Source organism: Orcinus orca, chromosome 5, assembly GCF_937001465.1.
Source record: "Orcinus orca chromosome 5, mOrcOrc1.1, whole genome shotgun sequence".
Lineage (NCBI taxonomy): Eukaryota > Metazoa > Chordata > Mammalia > Artiodactyla > Delphinidae > Orcinus > Orcinus orca.
In genome coordinates this window covers 103,504,511-103,529,112 of record NC_064563.1, presented here as the reverse complement: position 1 = coordinate 103,529,112, position 24,602 = coordinate 103,504,511, and the positions used below count along the sequence as shown (strand labels likewise).

Here is a 24,602-nt window from a genome sequence, read left to right as displayed (position 1 = left end):
CTATGATTTCTGGAATTACTGTTAAGTGTTACTAATTATATTTCCTGATACTCTCATGCTATTTCTTTTTGCAGACAAATGGATGGTAAACCAGAGAAGCCTGTAGTAACATATGCCACGTACCGAGGCCCCAGACAAATTAGGAAGTATTTGAAGCAGCAGACGGCGCTGGAAACCTTGAATCCCTTAGACAGAGAAAATGAAAGTTCCGACTCTAGTACGAGCACACATATTGGCCTTGGAAGTGAGATAGAGGCTGGGATGGTGTCATTGTCATCAGCTAGCACAGACGTTTCTGTGAAAGGACAAGTGCTTAAAGGCCGGATAGAAGACTCTGATTATAATAAAATAAATATCAACCCAGAAAGCCATTCAACAAACAACCGAGCACTGTCTAGCACTGCTTCTTCTAGGGATGTTTTAAATAAAAATGATCCTGGGGGACCTGAGAGAAGTCGGTCATCCCGTTCTGAGACTAACTCTAGCTCCACTGATGGAGAATTTGACTCACAGCACCATTTAAGTTGTATACCAGTTTCTCAGACTGACAGAAATTTGGTATGTTCAGCATTGTTTACAAAAAGTAACAGTAGCAAAATTCCTTGCAGTCCAGACTTGCAGAGGACAGCAACACCAGAAACTACGGTAATAGAAAACAGCTCGATGATGAGTGATGGGACACTGGTGCGAAGAGAGGAGTGTGTTGAGCCTGAGAACCCTGCTGTTTCCGACTTCTCTGGTAGTAAATCTGATGGGAGTGACACTACCAAACATGGAAATACAGATTTGCCAAGTCCAAATAAATCAATTAGGCGTCAAGCCCTGCAGTGGCCAGAGAGTAAGTGTTCTGACAAGCACACCGAAGGTAACTCGTCAAAGCACGCTGCCAATCACACCAGCAACATTGCTCTCCAGAGACATGCTGTAACAGACACAGAACTTGTAAGTGAAGAAAACAGATTGTCTGCCCTGGACACACAGGAAAATTTGGCTCCTGCAGAAATCAAGCAAGAAACAGAAAGCACCTCAGTTGGTGAACCCACAACTTCAAGTCATGGAAAAGCTCCAGGAGATAGAATCGAGTCATTACCCAAAGGTACTGACAAGTTGTTGGTAACAGAAGCCAAGAAGCTTGTTAGGCCACATAGCAAAATGCCTCCCATTGTTAGAATGAGTGAAAAGGATGCTGCCTCTGTAAAACACACCAGTGAGTTAGCCGTTGTAGCATGCTTAGAAAATAAAATATCACCTGAACTGGATAGAAATCACATTTCAGGATCTATTCTTGACTCTGAGAGTTGTCAGCAAGCCAAAGCATCACCTGATGCCAGGACATCTCTTAACCTTGACCATAAAAAATCAGATTTCAATACTTCATCTCCTACCTTGGTTTCCCGAGCTGGCCTGCTGAGCAGGTTGGATATTCCTGTCTTAAAGAATGAAGGTTCCTCTGTGCTCACTGAAACTGGGGATGTCAGCATCATTGGTATTTCCCATCAGCCTCGTAAGTGTCAAGAAGAAAATGTGGCATATCATGCTGAGGCCACAGACAGGAAGAGTCTCCCTGCTTGCCTTCATCCTGAGCGTGCATCTGCAATTCCTGAGTCCAAGGAAGTTCTTCCTGATAGTGGAAAATGCCAGTTTCCACTAGGTCTTGAAGCCAGTGACACCCACTTAACTGCAGTGGACTTGAGCTTTGAGTCCGAAAGCCTCTCTAAGGACCACAGTTCCACTTCATCTCAAGACCGTGATAAAGCAGAGTTCATGCTGTCAAACGCCAAAGCAAGTCAGGGCACTATAGGCAAGTCTGATTCTCTTTTCTCCTTGGAAACCAAAACTGATAACCTTGCAGAAATGTTGTCAACGTCTCAAGTTGATGGTCAGAACAGTGTTCCTGTTGGGTCACATTCTGGAAGAGGAAAAACTCTAGGTCTCTCCAAGGTATCTGTTCCCCAAACAGAGCCCAGAGACACTTCTCAGGATACAGTCTCTTCTCCACTTGAAATTACAGATGAGCCAGCAAGTCCTCTTTTATCAGAATTGACTTCCCTAGAAGTTGAACAGGACAGAAGTTTTCAGTTAGTGGGTCATAAAGAGATTAAAGAGAAATATTCAGATGCCAGCCTTAAAGAGAATCGCCAAACTGAGGTTTCTCCTTCTGCCTCCAAATATCAAGGTACACAGGAAGCAGAGGTGGAAGCCCCAGGTAATTCTGCTCTTCTCCAAAGTAATATACTTGGGACTTTACCTGCTGTTCATGATGGAGAAGTCACTAGGCAAATGGCACAGAACTGTGAAGCCAACGCTTCTGTGATTCATCAACCTGCAGTTATCTGTGGGACCAAAAAGATTTCTGGTTTTTCAGAAATGGCAGAACTCAGTTTCACTAATACTTCCCCCAAATTCCAAGAAACTGACAGCGCAGCAGTAAATGCACCTTTTCTGGGCTCTGGTGTGAGTTTGGAAAAAAATACGTTTGCATCTGAGGATTCAAATTTTCGTACTCATCCTTCTGTGCTGAGATCAGAAAAGAGAGCCTCATCTCACAGAAAGAAAGAGGGTGCTCATCTCCTAAGTGGTGGTATTGATGGCATGGCTTCTTCCTCCAGTAACTCTGAAGAAGTTAGCATGGTTACAAGTTCACAGAATCCCCCAAATGATTTTAGTTCTGTAAAAGTTACCATAGATGTCCCACATGAAGGTGCCTCCTGGACTAACCTGCTGTACCCTGATAGCTCTTATTTGGAATTTGAAACATCTCTCCCAACAGGGGCAGAAGTCACCCCACTTCAGGACCATTTTGGGGATCATACTGGGATGGTATCAGTTGATTTCCCAACTGCTGCCCAATTTGACAGTCCTATGAAAGCAGAGACTGGAGCAGTTGCTGGGGCCCCAGCGTCAGTTAACAGCTCAAGCCAGCAGTGTTCTGAAGCATCTGCTGAGCACATAGAAGCAAGGAGGAGAGCACGTGAGCCACTTCTGGACCTCGAAAGTGGTTTATGTAAAAAGGCTGATACATTGATTGGTGAGATCTTTAATTCTGTCAGGGAAGAGCTAAAGTCCAGACACACAGTTGGTACCTGCCAGGAGAATATAGCCGTAGGCGGCATAATGAATCCAGGTACCCTAAAAGAAGACATCCTTGAGAAAAGCCCATCAGAAGTGACACTGACAGGGATCCAGCTGACAGAGCATTTGGAAGAGCAGGCCGTGGAAAATATGTCTGAAGTCCAAGGGGAAGAAAAGGCTTGTGCTTCACCTATGGTTGGCGAGAAGAGTCTCCTTTTTGATTCTGATAGAATGAATGTATCTTGGTTGTTAGAAGATCAAGCTAGGGAATTAGTCAATGAGATTATTTATTCAGCCCAAGAAACCTTAGCAAACGATGCTCGGGATACCCGGGATTCTGAACTTCAGGCTAATACTTCAAAACTTCTGAACAGTGATAGTGTTAAGCCGCTTGATATGGTAAGGGAGTTCTTGGTGTCAGAACAGGCAGGAAATCAAAGCACATGTGAAATTAGTGAAAAAGTATTAGGTAGATTCTTTGCTGTAAGTAACTTAGTTAGTGACACAGAGTCAATTAAAGGAAGAGAAATTGTTCTCTACCAAAAATCCCCTTTTTCAGGAAATAGAGGTGGACAGTCTGATAGTATAAACTTGCAGGAGTCAGATACTGTTTTACTAGCTGAAGACACGCCCCATACAGGGTTAGATGATAAGTCAGAAGCACATTTGTTTCTCAACAAGGACTGTAAAGAGAAAATGGAAATAAAGGGTGTTGATAATCACAAAACTGAGACAGAGGAAAGAAGAACTCTTGTATTAAATTTCACGTGGCCTCCATTTGTGAATGATGACATCCATGTACCTGGGACATCTAAAAGCGGTTTGTCTGATACTCTTTTATGTATGTCTGAAAAAAGCTTGCCAGGACATAGTAATAAAAGCGTACCCCTTGCAGTGTCAGAAGTAGGGAAAGTACACAAGAAGGACACTGAAGTAAATGTAGGAAGAATTGAGCTTATACCTTCCATGGTAGAAATGGGAAAACCAAATAAGAAGGATGCTGAATTGAATATTATGAAATATGAGGCAGTTCCCCCTATGTCAGAAGTGGGAAGAGCACATAAAGAGGATGCTGAGTTGCATACCTCGAAAACTGAGCCAGCAACTGAAATTCTTAAAATGAGAGAAGCATACCAAATGGATGCTGAGAGGTATATTGAAAAAACGGAGGGATTACCCGCCATTTTAGGAATGGAAAAAGCTTATGAAATGAGGGATACTGAAGGGGATATTGGGAAAACTGACATAACACCTGATATGTCAGAACTGAAAAATGTCTACCAAAAAGATGCAGAGGGAATCACTGGAAAGACTGAAGTGATACCTGCTACGTTAGAAATGGAAAATGTTTACCAAAAGGATGCTGAAGGGGATGTTGGTAAGACCGGGATGACTTTGGTTATGTCAGAAATGGGCAATTTCTACCACAAAGATGTTGAGGGCACTGCCAAAAAGGTTGAAATGATACCTGCTACACTAGAAATGGAAGATATTTACCAAAAAGATGCTGAAGGAAAGATGGACAAAACTGAGGTGATGCCCGTTACATTAGAAGTGGTAAATATCTACCAAAAAGATGGTGAGAAGATCACTGGAAAGACTGAAAGACCTATGATGGACGTGGAAAACACTTACCAAAAGGATGCCAAAGGGGTTATTAGGAAAACTGAAATAGTACCTCCTTTTGTGTTAGAAGTGAAAGAAGCACACAAGAAGGCAGTACCTGCTTCCTTAGAAATGGAAAAAGCATGTAAGAGAGATGCAAAAGAGACAATTGGAACGATTGTGTCCATGCCCTTTAAGATAGACATGGAAAGAACATCCCCAGAAAATTCTGATGGGACTGTCAGGAAACATAAAGTGTTGTCCACAGCGGTAAACCTTGAGAAAACATACGGAACAGATCTGGAATTGCCTGTTACACAAGAAGAGGCCACGCCTCCCATATCTGAAGCTGAAAAAGCACCCCAAGAGGTTGCTGACGGGAGTGGTGGAGAAATGGAGAAGGAGCCTACTGAAATGAAGGCATGCTTGACAGCGTTTGACACTAGACTCACCTCTTTCAGGGGTTATGAATCACCTATGCTAAGTAAGGATTATGAAGGCTACCCAGCCTTAGCAATGCCAGATTTTCAACCCGAGGCTACCATAGGAAAGCTAGACAGAAGAACATCTGTTACTGCAGTACATAAGAAAATAAGAGATCTAGATTATGGAGATGAAAAGGAAGAGCCTAACCTAGCCTTCGTTGCTCAGGATGAACAAGAAAGTTCTTCCTTTACTATATTATATGAAGAGCCTCTTCAAGATGAGGACAAGTATGCTACTGCAGAAGTAAGAAGAACACAGTCCCTCCTGATTCCTGACACATCCACCAACAGCATGCCTGTTTCCGCGTGTGAAAGGTCTGAGAGTAGAACTGACCTCTTCCATCATTTTGAAAAGGAAACTAAATTAGGTGAGACATTCGATGATGATAGTTCAGAAATGATCTTATCAGTAGAGGCCAAAAGGTACAAGATTTATCCCTTAGCTTTGTCTCCCATTTATGAGGATGACAGCTCTCAGGAGGACATTCTATCCAGCGAAATCTCACCTGGCCATCGTGGCTCCACGAAATCGAGAGAGAGTGCAAACCAGTCCTCTTCTGTTTTATCGCTTCTCCAGTCAGTATCGGAGCGTTTAAAGATGAATTTGGATGAAGATGACAGATGGAGGGGAGGGGAAGAGGAGAAAGAGGAGGAAGAGCCATTGCACAAAGGAAGTCTGAGAGCTAGAAGGCGGGAAAATGTTATCTTCAAGCTGCCAGATTCTTCTGTCGCATTTTGCCCTGATGATGACCAGGAAAGTACTGGCGTTTCTAAGAGTTCTTATGTGATGTCAAATGAGCCTACTACCTCTAATCTGCAAATTGGTCTGTGGCCAGAAAAGGCCTCATTTCTACAAAAATCTGACCTTACTTCCAAACTACATTCTTCTTTAAAGAGTGCTTATCATCAGTATTTGCAGACTTCCAAAATCCGTTCTTCAGAAAAAGGAGCCAGATTTGGTGGAATTTTTCAGGAACCGGTGTCAAAATATTGCTGTGCTCGAGACACCTCAGGCCGATTAAGCTCGTTCACAGAGGTGAGTTATTTTGATTATTAACTAGTGAAGTAGTGCTTTGGATCATGAAATGATCTAAAAGTTTATTAAGAAAATCAGTGTTGGGCTTCCCTGGTGGCGCAGTGGTTGAGAGTCCGCCTGCCGATGCAGGGGACACGGGTTCGTGCCCCCATCCGGGAGGATCCCACAGAGCGGCTGGGCCCGTGAGCCGTGGCCGCTGGGCCTGTGCGTCCGGAGCCTGTGCTCCGCAATGGGAGAGGCCACAACAGTGAGAGGCCCGCATACCGCAAAAAAAAAAAAAAAAAAAAAAAAAGTCAGTGTTTTGAGGTTGTGAAAGATTTTTTTTTTAAAATACCAGAGGTTACTTTGTACTTTGAAGTGTATCATAACTCATGAATTTTAGCTGGACTGGTATATTTGAGAAAACAAAATTGCTTCATCAGAATTTAAAAGGCATAAGAGAGAAGCAAGTTATATCCCAGTTCTTTGCTAATTTTTAGTTTTCAAACTAAATTAAGTGACAGCCTTCTGAGTTTCTCAAGGTACTGTATGTAGAAAAATTGTCACTTGCTGTTGAGCTTATGTGTCTCAAGAAAATATTTCACGATACTTAAAAATACTTTAACTACTTAAAATATTTTAAGTCTTTGCTTGACAACAGTCTCTCACTGTAGTTGATCTTCTTGTTCATACATAGCAGGGCAATGAACAGACTAATTCAGAGAAAAGGAGATGAAAACATTATAGCTGGAAAATGTCTTGAAATTCAATTACACTTTTCTTCAACTTAGAAATATTTATATGTTTACTATAGACTATTCATTGAATATGGGACATTCCTTTTATTTTTTTAATATATTTATTTATTTACTTTTGGCTGCTTTGGGTCTTCATTGCTGCGTGCAGGCTTTCTCTAGTTGCAGCAAGCGGGGGCTACTCTTCGTTTCAGTGCACGGGCTTCTCATTGCGGCGGCTTCTCTTGTTGCGGAGCACAGGCTCTAGGCACGTGGGCTTCAGTAGTTGTGGCACGTGGGCTTCAGTAGTTGTGGCTCGTGGGCTCTAGAGCGCAGGCTCAGTAGTTGTGGTGCACAGGCTTAGTTGCTCCGCGGCATGTGGGATCTTCCCAGACCAGGGATCGAACCCATGTCCCCTGCATTGGCAGGCAGATTCTTAACCACCGCACCACCAGGGAAGTCTCAGGACATTCCTTTCTGACATTCCAAGATCATGGAACTTTCTCTAGGATTCCCAAGGACTGTATCTGTACTTTGAATACCCTTAGTAGCAAGTACTAATACTTGAATACCAACCAATAGCTTGCAAGGCAAGGTCCTTTTAAAAGAAAGCTTGGTATTTGAAGAAATGTTTCTTTAATGGTTCCTGGTTTCCTACTAAGTCAAGTGCAACCTCTTCACTCTATGACGAGGTCCCCAAGTCTTGTTTGCTCAGCGTTCTCTCTTTGTGCGCTGGTTCCACGCCCTGTAAGAGTCTGCACTTTTTCTCAAGATGGTCTCTTCCTGTAATTTTTTTCTTTACTACCTCCACACCAACCTGCCACATTTTTTCACTTAACTGAAGTCCTGTTTTTCAAGGTCTGCTCCATACCACTACTTCACACAAGCCTCTTGGGCACCTTCTTCTGCCATCACCTCACCTCCATGCTGGTGCCATTTCTCTTGACTTCCATAACTTGGCATTTTGATTGTATTTTACCTGAGGGTTTAACTTAATCCCCCCACCTAGAAGAGACATGGGAATGTGATCACCTGTTTCCCCTTTCTAAGCTATAAACTTCTTGAGGGCAGAGACAAAGCTTTATTTTCCTTTGTATTTACCTTTATATCCCTTATAGTACCTAGAGGTGCACCTTGTAATGATGCCCACTAAATAAATATGCGATAAATTGGATCTGTGACCGCTAAGAAAGTGAACTGTATATCTTTCTGTTTATGTTTCTTAAGGCTTACTTCTTCCACTTTTATTATTTCAGAATGTTGACAAACAGACTCTGAAGTGTAACCCAAGACCTGGGAAGGTAAGCACAAGTTTCTTAGGTAGACTAAAATAAAAGAAGTAAGGTTACTTTTACGTTTGGGAGTTTAAAGTAAGTACTTTTAACTGACTTAGAACATGATTGTTTTACTCAAGGGTTTAGCATCTAAAGTAATATTTTTATATATTTAGGATGTTTTATTTTCTACATTCTAGGACATTTTGGAATTTTAAATGCATTCTTAAAATTAGTTATTGTGCCTACTTACTGTGTGTTGCAGCTGGTTATCTATGATCTCCATGGAAGTAAATATAAACAAGAGATCTACTGTAATATTCCCGATGCTACATCTTGGTCCTTTCCGAATGGGGTACTGATAAAGGTTGTAAGGGGCTGGTAAGAGATCTCTTAAAATTTATAGCATTTTCCCCCTAAATTAAGTGTTTTCTTGCTGTTTATGCTTTATGTTTTTTGTATCGAGGTCACATTCCTTTTCCTCTAGAATAACTGTTTGAAACGTTATTTGTATTTTATAACTTAATTGTTCTCTTTATTTACTGTGACAGAAAATATAGGTTGTTTTTAGTACTTACAGCCTGCAGTAAGTAGTAAGTCCTAATATATACAGTATATATAATCAGTACCATTTTGTAACTGCATTATTAGCAGGATAGATTTGGCAAGTTTAGTTGAAGGCTTCAATTGAACGAAGCATAGCTTTGAAAATGAGTTCAAAATTTGTGGGACACTAAGGAATGTGAAGGCCACATGCTTAAAGTCATTTGTATCGGGCTTCCATGGTGGCACAGTGGTTAAGAATCCGCCTGCCAGTGCAGGGGACATGGGCTCGAGACCTGGTCCAGGAAGATCCCACATGCCGTGGAGCAACTAAGCCCGTGCACCGCAACTACCGAGCCTGCGCTCCAGAGACTGTGAGCCATAACTACTGAGCATGCGTGCCACAACAACTGAAGCCTGTGTGCCTAGAGCCCGTGCTCCACAACAAGAGAAGCCACCACAATGAGAAGCCCACGCATTGCAATGAAGAGTAGCCCTCACTCTCCGCAATTAGAGAAAGCCCACACACAGCAACAAAGACCCAATGCAGCCAAAAATAAATAAAATAAATTTTTAAATAGGCATTTGTATCACTGATCTGCTCAAGAAGTGAAAGATTCTTTGTATGGTGTAAAAATGATGGAAAACCTCATTTGTTATTATGGACCATGTCCCCTGGACATGTGGGGGCCAGAGTTTCTTTGTCCAGTGTTTGCGTTACCCACTGGTCAGTCACGTTAAAGCAGTGTCGTGTAGTGTATCTTCATGTTATAAAATGAGACACATGTGCTCTATTGTCCAATGACAGGAAAATTAGGGTAGAAGTGGAATTTGGAATTGTTAAGCTATTGTTTTTTTTGTTTGTTTGTTTGTTTTGCGGTATGCGGGCCTCACTGTTGTGGCCTCTCCCATTGCGGAGCACGGGCTCCGGACGCGCAGGCTCAGCAGCCATGGCTCATGGGCCCAGCCACTCCGCAGCATGTGGGATCTTCCCAGACAGGGGCACGAACCCGTGTCCCCAGCATTGGCAGGCGGACTCTTAACCACTGTGCCACCAGGGAAGCCCCAGCTATTGTTTTTAATGTAAATGTGTATACAGCATCTGTAAAGTGTATATATACATAAATATAGGCACAGGCATAGACTGTGGTGCTGTGTTCAGGAAGTATTACTTCCAAGTTCTGTGCACTTTTATTCTTCACTCTTTGCTTATCCTTACATTAGCATATTTATCATTGTTTCAAAATAGGATTATATGCTAGTAGTGGAAAATAGCCCAGATATTAAAATTTAAGTAGAGAAGATGGTCTGTGAATTATAAGTATCATTTGTTTTATGCCTCGTTTCTTAGAAAATTAATTATAACTGATCATGCTTTCATATGTGTTCAGCTGGATTTTATATGAGAAACCACATTTCCAAGGTCAGAAATGTATACTAGAAGAAGGGGAAAAGGTGTTAAATCATGACTGGATCCTTCAGAACAGAAAGCATCCACAAAGAAACTTTGTATTGGGGTCTATCAAACGTGTCTTAAAGGTAATGGAACAGTTGATTTTATCCCTATTTTTTATTTTATTTTGTTTGTCATGTAGTAAAGCTGTACTTTGGCCCAGCAATGCTAGGAAATGGTTGCTAATATTTGTGCTAATTTTATTAATCTTCATATCATATTGGTAATTTTTGACCAGATATGTATAAAGTGTTAAGTGAATGAAAATTTAAAATATTACATGTAATCTGGCACATAAAATGTTACGTTATGTATATGTATTTTTAATAGTAGTAGGAGTATACCATCCAGACATCTTTAGGATAAGATATTTACAAATATATCTTTTTCTAGTGTAGATTTCTATTCCTCATTGTAGCTGTGTGTGTGTGTGTGTGTGTGTGTGTGTGTGTGTGTGTGTGTGTGTGTGGTGTTTATGAGAAAGGGGGAGAGAGACGAGTGTTAGAAGAAATTAGAGAAGGAAGGATGGGGAGAGGAACCGAAAAAGTGTTGCTTTTTTATTTTCTGTTTAGAAAATATTATTTAATACTAAGATGAGGAAGGTCTTGCCACATAATGAAACATTTTGTGGGAAGTGCCTTGGTGGTTTAGAGGAGGGGTGAGTTAGTGATAATGACAGAATTCTCCCATGTATTCTTAAGAGTTCCTTCAGCAGTAATGTAGTACATGATTTAGCGCAGTGACTCCTGTGACAGTCGTGGACATATATATTTTTCAAATTATGGAGATTCCATTTATATGCTAAAAATGTCTAAATTGGAGTGGACCCTATCATGATGACTTGAATCAACATTATTTAACCTTGATAGTTGCAGATAGCATATAGAAAAATGAGAGGACATACAGGAAAACTCATATTATCATAAAGGAGTGTCTGCATGAATTAATACCTTCTGCAAAACTGTTAAACAAACCTTTGTCTAACAAATGTTTGTGTCTTCTTTTGGACCCAATACTGTGATAGGCACTGGGAATAGAAATACAAGTGATGTACGGTCTTGTACTTCAGATTGCTCAGAGTCTAGGTCAGAGACAGCTGAATCACATGACCATATGATGTGAGAAGTACTACGCAGGGCCCTACAGGTGCTCGAAGAAGAGGTACCTCACCCGGAGGAGGTGGTACCTGATTGGCATCTTGACTGAGTGAACAGGAGTTAGGCAGCACGGGAGATGTGAGGGAGTCCCTAACAGAGCCACATGTGTCAGATACTGAGGTGAATGTTGGTGGCTTGCTGGTACTTCAGGGAGATTGATGGCTACAACATAGAGGGCAGTGTTCGTTTTCATTGAAGAATTTAATCGCAAGCAGTTCAGCTCAGCAAGCAGCATTTGAGTGCTCACATAATTAGCTAACTCACGAGAAATTCCTTGAAACAGATAATTAGTTTGTAGGTGGAATCTTCTAAGATTTAAATAATGTGTGGTTTTGTGCCTGCCTTGTGAATGTCAGGCACTGTGCCAGGCATAGTGGGGGAAAAAAAAAAAAAGATGAATAAAGTATTGTAAGCAGCAACCTCCACCCAGAATCAAGCAACAATAAAATCAAACAAAACTTCAATCTGTTGAGCCTGGGTATATAAATGGGTATTTGCACTTCCACCATTTGCTTCGAATATATTATAAGAAAGAATAAGTCATACTTGCATTTTTTTCTTCTTCCACTGTTTGTTTGTGGAGTCATTTTTTAAATTGCAGTGTTAGTGCCCGCTTGTCTTGGACATGCTCGCAACTATTAGTGAGGAAGGAAAATAAAACTATTGAGCATTGAATGGAAAAAGCATTAGCATTGTTCTAAATATTTTACAAAGCAAGAATCAGGCATCAAACTGCTTCCTTTCTCCCACCTTGTCAAAATTCTGCCTATCGATAGCTTCATTTTCCTGGCAGCCATTCCAAATTCACCTAGGCCTACGCCAGCTTTAGCTTGTTTCAGCATCTTTTAGTGGCTCTAATCTGAGTAGTCAAACTTTTAATGTTCTTTAAAGAAAATACTTTCATGATGTCTTTGTTTTGCCGTGAATAGATAGAGCAAGTAACAGAAGATACCATCAGTCATCAGCAGTTGTAGATTCTGCTCAAGGGTCATCTTTGCCCCCAGTGGAAATAACTGGAGGTGGGGTAGCAGTGCAGTGAGTCTTGAGTCAAGTGCTTTCTTTTCTCAAACAGAAAAAAGGAATATTGCGCATTACTCTGTTTATTATGCATTTAATATTTATTTTCAAAGAATGACATTTCCCTCTTTCAGAAGTTACTTAGGTTGTGCCCTCATTAATGAGCTGAGAAGAGAGAGATCTGTTGTTCGATCAGGGACTGGAGGTATTTCATGTAAGGTGGAGGCAAGTTTTTCTTACTGTTTTTGTAATTCATTCCCACCCTGTTTCTCTCCTATAGCTTTGTCTCCATTCCTACTAGTCGCTTTAATAGTCTAAGCTTGTAGATTTCACCAAGATATTATAAAGTATATCATGACTAGAAAAGTCTGGGAGGAAGCCATATAAATTCTACCAGGAGTAAACTGCTTCTTGTTGCTAGGTTACCATAAGGCGCCCTTCAGTTGCTAGTGTTTACTGCCTTTGTCAAGAATTATACAAATCTTGCAAAAGACATTACTTCTGTGAATAGCCACCGTGGAGAAAATAGAACTCATCAGTGAAATCTTTTTCAGTCAACTAGAGAAAAAAATTTGTCCTCTAGTAAAGATAGTTGAGAGCATAAGCATTCTTATTTTTATTTTCAATTTTTTAGCCATCATTATGCTTTTTCCATTATCTGTTTCCTTCTGTGTTGTGGTAGACTCATGCCTCTTAGCTTTTTCCCTTTTAAAATACACCACCCAAACATTGTTTGTATAACACAATGCAGAGGAAACTTATTTGTGTGAGACACTTAGTTATGTATTCTGTTACTGTACCTCAGATCCCTGGGGGAACATTAGTATGGCAGCATTTTAAATAATGTTACTACAGCTCTATTTTTAATAGCAAACAAAAGAGTCTTGAAGATTGACAGGTGACTTCTGGAGATTTCTGGCTGTTTTTTAAATGAAACTTTAGAAGGAAATATACCTTTTATACTTTAAAGGATATTTTAGGTTATACCTTTTTACCGTACTGCATTTTAGAACTAACTTTCTGAAAACAAGATGTATCAACTTGCTTGCTTTTACATATTAATAAGAATGATTAAGAACAATTAATAAGAGAACTCAGTTTGAAGAAAGATTAAAAAATCAGAAAATTGCAGTTTTAAAATTGCAAAGCAGATTATAATAAAAATATAATTGTTTAATAACTGTCACCTCTAATTGTTATTGCATTTACCTATTTTATTAAAGCACAATCATTTGAATTTCACAATGTCTTGGATGAGAATTATGCTACTGAAACTTGAGTTGTGTAATTAAACATTCATGATTACTGAGATAGATTGTGTGTTCAGACAGAAGCACATCTGTAGTTTTAGAGAAGAGAAAAATAATTGTGGTTTTGATTCTTTAAGAAATGATAAGGTATTTTTTTTAATTAATTTATTTTTGGGGGGTCTCTCCCATTATTCTTTTTTTAAATTTTTAAATTATTTTTTTAACATCTTTATTGGAGTATAATTGCTTTCCAATGGTGTGTTTCTGCTGTATAGCAAAGTGAATCAGCTATACATATACATACATCCCCATATCTCCTCCCTCTTGCATCTCCCTCCCTCCCACCCTCCCTGTTCCACTTAGAGATGGTCACAAAGCACCTAGCTGATCTCCCTGTGCTCTGCAGCTCCTTCCCACTAGCTATCTATTTTACATTTGGTAGTATATATAAGTCCATGCCACTCTCTCACTTCGTCCCAGCTCTTTTTTGAGTTAGGACTTGACTACCGAAAACAAACTTATGGTTTGCAAAGGGGAAACGTGGCTGGGAGGGATAAATTAGGAGCTTGGGATTATCGTACATACTACTGTATACAAAATAGATAACCAACAGGGACCTACTGTGTAGCACAAGGAACTCCACTCAGTGTTCTGTAATAACCTATATGGGAAAAGAATCTGAAAACGAATGAATATATATATATATATATATATATATATATATAACAATCACTATGCTATACACCTTAAACTAACACAAGATTGTAAATCAACTATATTCCGATAAAATTTAAGAAAAGATTTTCGTAAGTAATAATACAGACAATTTTGTCTTTAGTTACAATAAGGGAAACATTTACCAAGGTTAGAGAGGCCAGAAGCAGAGGTAGTATGGATACCAGTATGACTGAAGAGTTTTGGGGAGTTAGTGTATAGCTCACTGGGTTGTTGCCATATTATAGAAAGGAAAACAGAAATATAAATTTGAAATGCTTGGGTCTTGAGCCAAGGATTATGATGAGGGAAGTGGTGTTCTCACAGGCCCAGCTCTATAAAGAGTAAGCTTACTCGACTGGTGGCCTAGGCTCGTAATCAAAGTCTTGGCCTTGATGAAGAACCTTGACAGTGGAAATTTTAAAGGAAAGTTTGACAGGACATGGTGACCGTGGACATGTGACGGAGTATAGGTTCAAATTTCATAATGCCTTTCTTCTTCAAACCAACTTGTACTGAAGAAAATAAATACCACAAGTAGGAAAACATTTCCTTTGCCCTCACCTCTAATTCCTATTTCTTTTGTCAATGTAAATTGGATAACATGCTGAGGGAGCAGTGCCTCTCTGTTATTTATTTTTTATGTTCCCCATGAGATCAGCTTTTATTTAACTCCCTTCCTCCCTATGGCTTTGTTATGCTTCTAAGAAGGAAGGCTTACAGACTCTTGGCACTCAGATAGTTTGGTAAATCTGAACCTTGGTTAATGGAGCAAGACTTTTAAAAACAAAGCAGAGAGAATTGGAGTAATACTTTTTCAATCAATAATATTTATAATTTTCATGTTATCAACGTAACTCCTTAGAAAAATTTATTTTAACAGACTGGTAAGGAGAAACAGTACTTCCTTTAGGCTGTTTTTGGATAGAAATTCAACTGAACAATGAGAATAATTGTAACTGCATGTCCAGGGTGTTGAGAATACTGGAGTGTGTGTCTCTAGATATTTCAAAGCCAATTTTTTTTTCAGGATTGCAGCATTCCAGAGATAGAACTTTGCCCACAGTCTGACCCAGCATGTTGTCCTATCTACCTACAGCAAGCAGTCCCCAATTTGGAAGAGCTGAATATCCCCAAATCTGTGTCTCTTACTGTGAAGTCAGGAGTGTACGTATCCGTTTCTCTTTATTACAGTGATTGCTGGTTACCAAAGTTAACTTTTTGTTTGATGTTTCAATTGGTGACGTACACATTTCTGAAGTTTTAGTTAATTTTACTGTTTATACTTCTGGATACCCAAGGAAGACTTTTGCAGGGATTAAAACAGATTCTGTCTTTTTTCGGATCCAATTAAGTCTTTGGTATGTGACTCACAGGAGCAGATACAGATTCTCAGACGTAGTTCTTGATAGATGCATCCATTGTCTTTTCATCCGCCAGACTGTGGGACTGAGAAATAAATACATGTCCCTGGCCTAAAGTTCTGGAGCCTGAGCTATTTGTAGAGTGTCTCAGTGCTGATAGTTATTGAGGGCCTCGTAGGACCAGGGACATGGCACCTTTTTATTACTCCTGTATTCCTGGAAGACAGGTAGAGCTGCTCTCATGTCATAAATGAGGAAATTAAGTGGCTTGTCCCAGGCTACCAGTTGGTAAGCATTAGATTTGATACTAGGCCTTTCTGATTCCAAAGGTATCTTCAGGACTGTGGATCTAAATTCAATCTTAATTCAGTCCCAGATTGGCTTAAATCATAAGTTTTGTGATGTCTGGTTCAACATGGATCCTTCTCTCTTTCAGCATTTTCATCTGCTCTGGAGATGGTTAGTGTCGAATTTGGGGGTCACTGTTGGACATCTTTCTTCATCTCCCCCAAGTGTAGATTAGAACTGTTGGGCAGACCCAGTAATTGACATGATCCTGAGAAATGTCTGTAATTATCAAGTTTAGCTGGTTGCTAAATGGGTTTTTTAGGAATCTTATTTCAAATGCTGTTCCTGAGGCAGCCCAAGAACTGATATTGATTCTAAAACTGTGGGTCAAAGGTATAAAATGCTTAGTGGAATCCCTACCTCTTATTGTCCTAGTTTAAAAAAGAATGGAATATAGTGGAATGGTTTTTATTTTTCAGTTACATCCTAATTGTAATTGTTTCACACCTTTTAAATATTGGAAAATTCTAAAGAAAGCAATGCCAGTGCTTGGAAAACATATAATAAACTTAGGATAGTATCTGAATGTAAGTACTTAACAACTTGTTAACTCATTGTTATATGCTGTCTGGCAGTGTCACTTTGAGTGTGTTTTACTAGTGTAATTCTGTGACAGAGGTTTCTTTTACTTTTTGTAGCTTTTTTTTTTTTTTTTAACTTTCAACTCTTACAGAACCAGATTAAGGTATTCCTATTATACTTTAACCAACCATTCATTTCTTACTTAGTTGGCTTGCCTACCCGGATATTAATTTCAAGGGGCAAGCCACAGTTTTGGAGGAAGACCATGGACTCTCTGAGATTTCTGCAGCAGAAATGAAATCATTGCATCCACTTCAAATGGTAAGCATATTTAAAAAGAAGCATTTTCCCAAGTATCCATGAATTCAAAATTAAGATAGCTGTGATGGCTGGTCATGCATCTCGGTCTTGAGAAATGTATATGTGTACTACTGAATGGGCAAACTATTCATACATTGTGTTTCTGTTTCTTTCAGTGTGTGTGAAAATATTTTAATGTTTTCTAGAAGACAGATGTCTGAATTTACTTTGTGCTAAATTTATCACAATACAAGCAGTTTCTTTATAGTAGTATTCTGTGAAAATTTTGCAAACTTTAAAAAGTTCTGAATTTGTTTTTTTGATGCTTATTAGAAAATTGCTTGTTGGAAATTATACTCTTCCATTGCAGTAATGAATGATAAGTTCAGCATTAATAATAAATGGGCAGTTCTGTCAATGGTTGCCTTCTTAAAAGTAATAAATGCCTGCATTAATGATTTATTTTGTTGCAAACATTTTCACTTGAGGGGCAAACTTCAGTTAAATGATACTATGTGATAAACCATTATGGTTGTGCTGTGCCTTTAAAAAAACAACAGGAAAAACTGAGAAATTTTAAGGAATATCACAGTGTGGAGTACCATTGGAAACAAGGAAATTATAAACTAGAGCTTTTGTGAGGAGTGGGTTACCTTTTATGCTCTACACCCATGTGGTCACAAAGATAGTAAGTGTGATACGAAGTGTTGATAGAACTTGGAAGAGGAAGTGCTCTCTCTAATGTAGAAAGCCCAAGCAATTGTAGAGAAGCAATTTAGTATTATGTGGTTTAGAAATGTACTCTGCCAGATGAAAGTTTTAAATCTACTAACAGCTCCACTGTTTTGAGACACTCTGCTGTGGGGTTAAATCTTTAATTGGTCACATGTACTCAAGCACTAAAGTTTGGTTTCCTTCCTTGTAGTGGTTATACTCTAGAAAGTATCTTTTAAGATTTCTTACCCCATCTACACTGATGTAGAGTAGTCTGACTTGATTTTGACCACTGTAGAGTTCTCTACTTAAATTTCTAAATTTTAAAATACACAACTTAAATTTGACTAGTATGTAATCTTCACTAATCAGATTTTTATATAACCTACATACATCACTTAGTTACTTTTGAGTACTTTAAATATGTATATGTCTAATATTAAAATTTCTTGTCATCTTAAGGGTGGACTGAAAGTGGAAATGCCTATGAACTTAAAGGTGAGTCTTAAACACACTTTGGTAGCAGGCTAAAAAGTTTGAGTATTAGTCTTTAAGTATTTTGGACTATTAAAATAAAAAAATGATTACCTGAACGTATGCTAATAATAGCTAGCTAATGCATATTGGGGTGGTGGGAAGTGACTGCACACAGTGGTTGCTGAGAGCCCAGGCTTGAATGAGGAGAGGGCTCAGTATGCAAAGGTGGAGGTCTGTTCTGACAACCTAGTCAGACCCAATAAGTACCTCCTAACAGGGTGGAAAGATGATAGGTTTGATATGTGTTTTGTGGAGTGGTTGAGGTGACAGCTAGACATTTAAGTGGAAATACCTGGCAGGCATTTGGGCGTGATGCTGAGGATGGAGATCAAGGATGATGGAAGGAGGTGTAGGCAGCTCCTATGAGGTGATGTCAGTTTGAAAGTATGAGTATCTGAAGGGAACGGTAGAGGCAATGAAACCTGGGGTAGTAGTAATGCCAGGATTAAGTACGTTTTGGGAAAGGAAAAGAAATGGAATTATAAAATTATGGTAAAGAGAGATAGGAAGAAAACCTCTGTTTAATTAAGTTACAGCATTTCCAGAGACAGGCAGGGAGACAGGGATTCATCCTCCTCTCCTCCAAAACAAAGCACAACTCCTCCAGCTTTCCCATTTCTGGGCTTCCTAATTTGTGGAATTGACTACCGTTCTCTCAATCACATAGATGGAGTTTTTTAAAACTTAGTATCTGACTATCTCTAATACACCTTGGCTGTATGTTGGAATCATACATATGTGAGTTTTAAAAAAATACTTATGCCTGGGTTCCACTGGAAGAGATACTTTTTTTGGTCTGGGGTGTGGTTAAAATTTTTCAAAGCTTCTTAGGTGATTCTAACATACAACCAAGGTTTCGAACCAGTGACCTAATAGTTTCAGAATTAGTTGTGACACAGTTAGTTGTGACACTCCCTGAGTGATGTCTCAATCTCCTTGTCTGCTGAATGAGAATTTCAGGTGCGACAGGCTGGGAGTCTGACAAGTTGTAGAGGTGTATGAAAGGAATGGCTATCCTAGATAGTCACAATTTTCACGTTGTTGGGTGTTGGCTGATGACTTACTCATCAAAAAATTATTGCTTCTTACTTAGTTTGAATGTGTTCAGCATATGTAGCATGTATTAAACCCAAATAATACTTCATCACTTCCAATAAACACTCTGAAAATTTAATACGTAGAAAACAGCAGGAACAGTACTACATATTTTTTTCAGTCTGTATAATGTTCTCAGTTTGTTTTTTGTTTTTTTAATAAAGAAGCTATAGCTTGCTGGTTCAGTGTGTCTAAGCATGGGTCTTATTTGCCAATTGTACACAAATTATGCCATTAGCCATAAATAGGACCAAGTGATAAGAGTGTGAATAGATGAGCGCTGTTATCACGCTTATCACTTTCCTGTACTAAGGGCAGCTTGTGTTTGGGAAGTAAACAGCATCAGAATGGTAGAAGAGAAGAACTTGTACCAATCCAAGTTTGAAGTAAATGAAATACTAGAAATCTGTTTCCTACTACATTCCCTCCTCCCCCATTTGAACCAAATATCCAATAAAAATACCAGAATTCTTTCAATCATTTCAAACTTTTAGGAAGTTTTGTATTTAAATTCAGGAATTTGCATATCTAATTCTTCTCAGTGATTAGTAGTGACCATACAAGCAGTGCTACAAGAAACAGCATGTTTTCTCAAACCAGTAGATAATTTGTCATTATGCCCTGGAACCCCTAGAGAGTTTTTATTTCTTATAGAGGAAATTAAATAACTGTAAGGCAGGTCTGTATCAAATTTTGAACAGAGAGAAAAACGTAGAAAGATAATTCAAGAACCAGTTATAAGACAGTTTACTCCATGAGATGGTCCTAGGATTTGGGTAACTAGAACAATGTAATCACACTTGAGTATAGTGATACGAGAGAAACATATTATCAAGATGTTTTAGCTTTATGATGATAAAGACTCACATATTCCTTGTGAATGTCAGACAGCGTGCTATATTTTGCGTATGTATTAATGAAGAAAATGGACAGTGGCCCTTAATTCAGGTTGTGGCCTTTAGTGTCACTTAAGTAAATCAGTATGTATCTATTCTAAAATATGAGCCTGCTAAGTAATTTTCTTTCATATTTTTCAGGTTATTATTTATGAAAAACCTCACTTCCATGGACAGGCCAAAGAGTTTAGTGAACATGTAGACTCTGTCCCTAATTTTTTAAAAAATGATGTAGACTTTCATGGAATTGGATCAATGCGTGTCATCGGTGGAGTGTGAGTGTTATATTTTCAATATGTGACTCAGTTGTCGATTTTTGAAGATCGGCACAAAACACGTGCTAAGCGGAGCAAAAACAACCTACCTCAGTCTAAAACTATACATCCCTTCTGAAATGTGGGAAATAAAAAATATTAGTTACTGACAGCTTCCTGTGAACTCTTGTTAGTATTAGAGATTTTGAGATAGATTAAATGAAGAAAACAGTTTCTAAAACTTAAACACTTAGTATTTCTAAACACAATATAGAAGATAAGAATTGCAAGATAAAATTACTTTTTGACAGATCGTGCACATGAATGAGAGCCCCAGTTTTTAACCCCTATTCTACCTTAGTTGACTTTCTGTGCTGAGCATCTTGGCAGTGAGTCCTCCCTCATTAAAGAAGTAGCCTGGATTGTGTGTTTACAAAGTCGAGGATTCTTGACACTGGTTATCCTCTGGCCCTGCATTGTTTTAAGAAAGCTCCCTAAGAACTTCTAAGTACAAACCCAAGTGTAACCATCATGCTGCTATCCTAGTCTCAATCGGCAGTTACTGGGGCAAGAACCCCAGAAAATCCATGACTGCACCTGTGATGTGCCTTTGTATCCTGGCAGGTAAAACCATAGAGAAGAAGCCTTCCTCATAGCTTATTTGCCATTGTCAACTCAGTGCTAGACTTCCTTCAGACCCATTGTGTTAGTCTCTCTGTTGATAGGTTGGACTGTTTGGAATGATGGTTTAGTTTAATTTAAACATCCATATCTCGTATTATTTGCAGTAATAACATCATATAACTTGTTCATGCTATTCTAGCAAAAGATGCTGCTCAAATATTTTATTCATAGAAGTTAAATAACTTGTTTAAGATCAGTCAAGGGTCTACATTTAGAGACTTAACCTTTGCAATTTCTGACAATAAATCAAGCAATGGCCACACTAGCCAAAATGGAAATATAAGAGAGTATGCGATGCATTAGATATGTAGGTCATGTCCATAATTAGTCTTGTTACTTACCAGGGTTCTTGGCCTCTTTATTCAATAGGAGGCTGACAAGAAATTCAGGCAAGGCTTCACTGGGGCCCCTGCTGTAGCAGGGGGGGAGAGAGAACAAACAACAAATTCCCTTTCTTACTCACTCCCTGAGCGGGTGGTGAGCTTGTTCCTTATATGGGGTGAGGGTAAGGGTGTGTCCAGGGGTTGAGCCTGAGGGGTAGCTTAGGTAGTTTGCCCACCCCTTAGGTGGTGGTGTGTGCAGGGGGCATGGACAGTGCCCTGCCTTTGCTCCAGGCAAAGGTGGCAGTTGTGTTTTTTGGTCTCTTTGTATCTTTTGTTCAGAATTTGCCCCAACTGCACATGTACTCAGTTATTTTTAGTCCCATATAGTTTCTTTGTATTTTGTTGCTCCAGGAGAGGTTTGTTCAGGTGCAAGCATTGCAGCACTGCAGCAAAGGGTCCCAGGTTCCAGCCTGTCTGAGTCTGACATATTAGTAATCAGCTAATTCCTTATCTTTGAATTTAAAAATTTTATTAGAGGCTTGAAAAACACAGCTCTTTTAGATAAACAGATTTTTATTGTGTTGTATTTAGTTAACAGTGTTCTCTGATCTGTGGACACACATGCTTCTTGTTAATCCTGATATAAAATATTTTTTGCCTTTTCTTTCCTTTAGGATCTGAATGGTTTTATCATTAACTATATAGTGATTTGCATTGTTATTTTCTGAGTGTATTTGCAGTTATTTTATAAAAATCTCAAAATATTATGCTGGTAAAACAGTATACACACTTTCATTTTTTATATGACACCTGCAGGAGAAAAATGTGATGTCCTAATTTAAAGGTGAACAACTGACTTCGTTAGTTTTTCACAATTTCTACTATTTTTTTGTTTTGTTTTACTGCTTCTCTATTTCATTATTTTCACTTTTAACTTTTGAACTTTATCTGTAAGTAATAGGAACTCTTCCTCACCTCTGTCTTGTCTTGAGGATCTAGGGAAAGTGAGGTTGATGTGTCTTAATTTTTCTCAGATAACATCTATTTTTAAATATCCCAGATATATAAATTGAATACTAATCAAAACTTTATCTATTGAGAAAAGCTGGGCAGAAGATTTTTGAACTGTCATTATGTAATAATTGCTGATCTGTCCTTTAATATTAGATCTTCTATATCTTATATTATTTTTCCCATTCAGGTGTATTAAAAGCATGTTTCGAATAGCTACATTTATGTAAACTTAGAATTTGAAAGTTCTCGTGTGAAATTTATTTTCACATAATAGTTTAAGAATAAAATAATGTTAGTTTCTTTATATATTACAAATGAATGAAGATGTATAAAATGTTTTTTCCAACTCATGTGGACCCTTACCCTGCCATATGCACTAAGGAAATTGGAGACAGGTTCATGGTTACTGAGTGGCTACTGTTATTTTTGTACCCTATGAAAACGGTTCTTTGGGATATTCCTTGTATTTTCCCAAAATAATTGTAGTCAGCCCTACCTGGCTTCATTTTGTCAAGCTCCAGAATTCAGAGGTCCCTAACCCAGGAGCCCAAAATAGTCACCCTTGAAATCTGCCCCATTGGAGGGGGTCCCACTCTAGTTACACAGTGCCAGCTGAAGGCAGATTTAATCGGGTCAACGTGTGTTTTGAACCATCTATGCCCACGTTGCGTTAGCTACTGTGGATTGCTCCAAATAAAGGTAAGTTTCCTGGAGGACTAATGACTAACGGTGTTTATCAGTGTTCTGTACTGATAATTTTAGAAGTCAAGAAACCTGTGTCCCTGGAAAGACTGCCACAGTGCTTCCAGTTTCCATTATCACCACTGATAAACTAGTGGGAGCAACATTTCCTACCCATACATATTTACAGGAGTCTTTGTATATATTTAGGCCACGAGGGCTAATACCAGCCCAGTCGCATTTCCCAGTTCTTGCTTGCTAAACCCACCAGTAATGTGTTTCAGATCTGAAGCTGGTGACGGGTTCCTTTGATTTAAACCCTAAATAAATATTTAATATAGTAATCATTCTGGGGTTCCAGCAGAGCTTAATCAGAAAAATAAGACTGATTATCTTTGAATCTCAGTGTGGGCTTGCACTATTTCTCATTGGCTATTTGTGCTTTCCATTCGTTTTTACTCGGCAAACTATTCTCCGACCACGTTGAGATGTAGTATCGGGTCATGCCGCAAACATTTAATGAGAGTTCCTCTGTTGCAGTTCTACAACAGTTAACCTTTTGTTGGGAAAAGCCTCCAAACTATAAAAACTATTGATCCATGAGGCATACACCATTTGTTTGTCTCTGTAAATGGTAGCAAAATAAACGTGTTGCTTTTTAAAATACGGTGATGTGCAGCTCGGTGCTTTATGATGATTTTCTCTCTTGCATTCTTGCCTGCAGTTTTATCAATGACTCAGTTGGATGTCCTCTGTATTTCTAGGTGGGTTGCCTATGAAAAAGAACATTTTAAAGGCCAGCAGTTCTTGCTTGAAGAAGGAGATTTTGAAGACAGTAGTGCCTGTGGGGCATTAAGTGGTTCCATCTTGTCTTTCCGGTACTTACAAGCTGTGAGTTAGCCGCCTTGTTATTAATTTTCTTTTTTCTTTTTTAGCTTTCCATGTAAACTGGATATGACCTCTGGTAGAACATAAGATTATAAAATGTTTCTAATACCTGAGAGCATTAAACTGAACGGCTTATGTGACTTGCATGCCTTTCTTAACTGCCGTGATTAATATAGAATATTTATGTTTAGTTTTCATCCATTGATTCCATAATCATTTTTGACCACCTGCTTTGTTAGATGTATTGTGTCGGGTGCTGGAGATATGGTGGCCAGAGACTCAGTCCCTGCCTTCGCAGAGCAAGCAGTGATAGGGTAGATAGCGCCTATATCAATGTTTGATATTGTTTGACTATGACTGGATTAAGCACAAAGTACTCAGGATACCCAGAGAAAGGTCAAGTACTTCCCCTTGGAAGTAGAGAGGAAAAGAGGGCAGCTGAGTTGAAATTTCAAGTTTGAGAGTTAGCCAAGTGAAGAAATTTGGGGACAGGGTGAAGAGGAAAGACAGGTGTTTCAGCAAGAGGTTAACATATAAAAAGGCAAGGATGTAAGCCAGTGGTTCTCAGCTGGGGGTGATCTTACCGAGGGGGCATTTGGCAGTGTCTGGAGACATTTTGGACTGTTATGACTTTGGGGCGGGGGGGTGGTATGGCATGCTACT

At 39.0% G+C, this 24,602-nt stretch overlaps 1 protein-coding gene across 5 annotated transcripts in view; it reads left to right on the top strand.

The window, feature by feature from the left end:
* CRYBG3 (crystallin beta-gamma domain containing 3) overlaps positions 1–24,602 on the top strand; it is a 114,727-nt gene that overhangs the window by 39,394 nt on the left and 50,731 nt on the right. For 4 of the 5 annotated variants that reach the window (XR_007477496.1, XM_049709989.1, XM_049709988.1 and 1 more), the window contains 9 exons: positions 75–6,198; positions 8,168–8,212; positions 8,451–8,566; positions 10,120–10,267; positions 15,350–15,486; positions 16,760–16,874; positions 18,030–18,065; positions 20,237–20,370; positions 23,816–23,942. Coding sequence is in view for 4 of the 5 variants with exons in the window: in XM_049709989.1 (XP_049565946.1) it covers positions 75–6,198; positions 8,168–8,212; positions 8,451–8,566; positions 10,120–10,267; positions 15,350–15,486; positions 16,760–16,874; positions 18,030–18,065; positions 20,237–20,370; positions 23,816–23,942 (6,982 nt within the window). In the remaining variant the exon portion in view is untranslated. Of the gene's footprint in view, positions 1–74; positions 6,199–8,167; positions 8,213–8,450; positions 8,567–10,119; positions 10,268–15,349; positions 15,487–16,759; positions 16,875–18,029; positions 18,066–20,236; positions 20,371–23,815; positions 23,943–24,602 lie in introns of those variants that run through there. The other variant, XM_049709991.1, reaches the window with a different exon arrangement.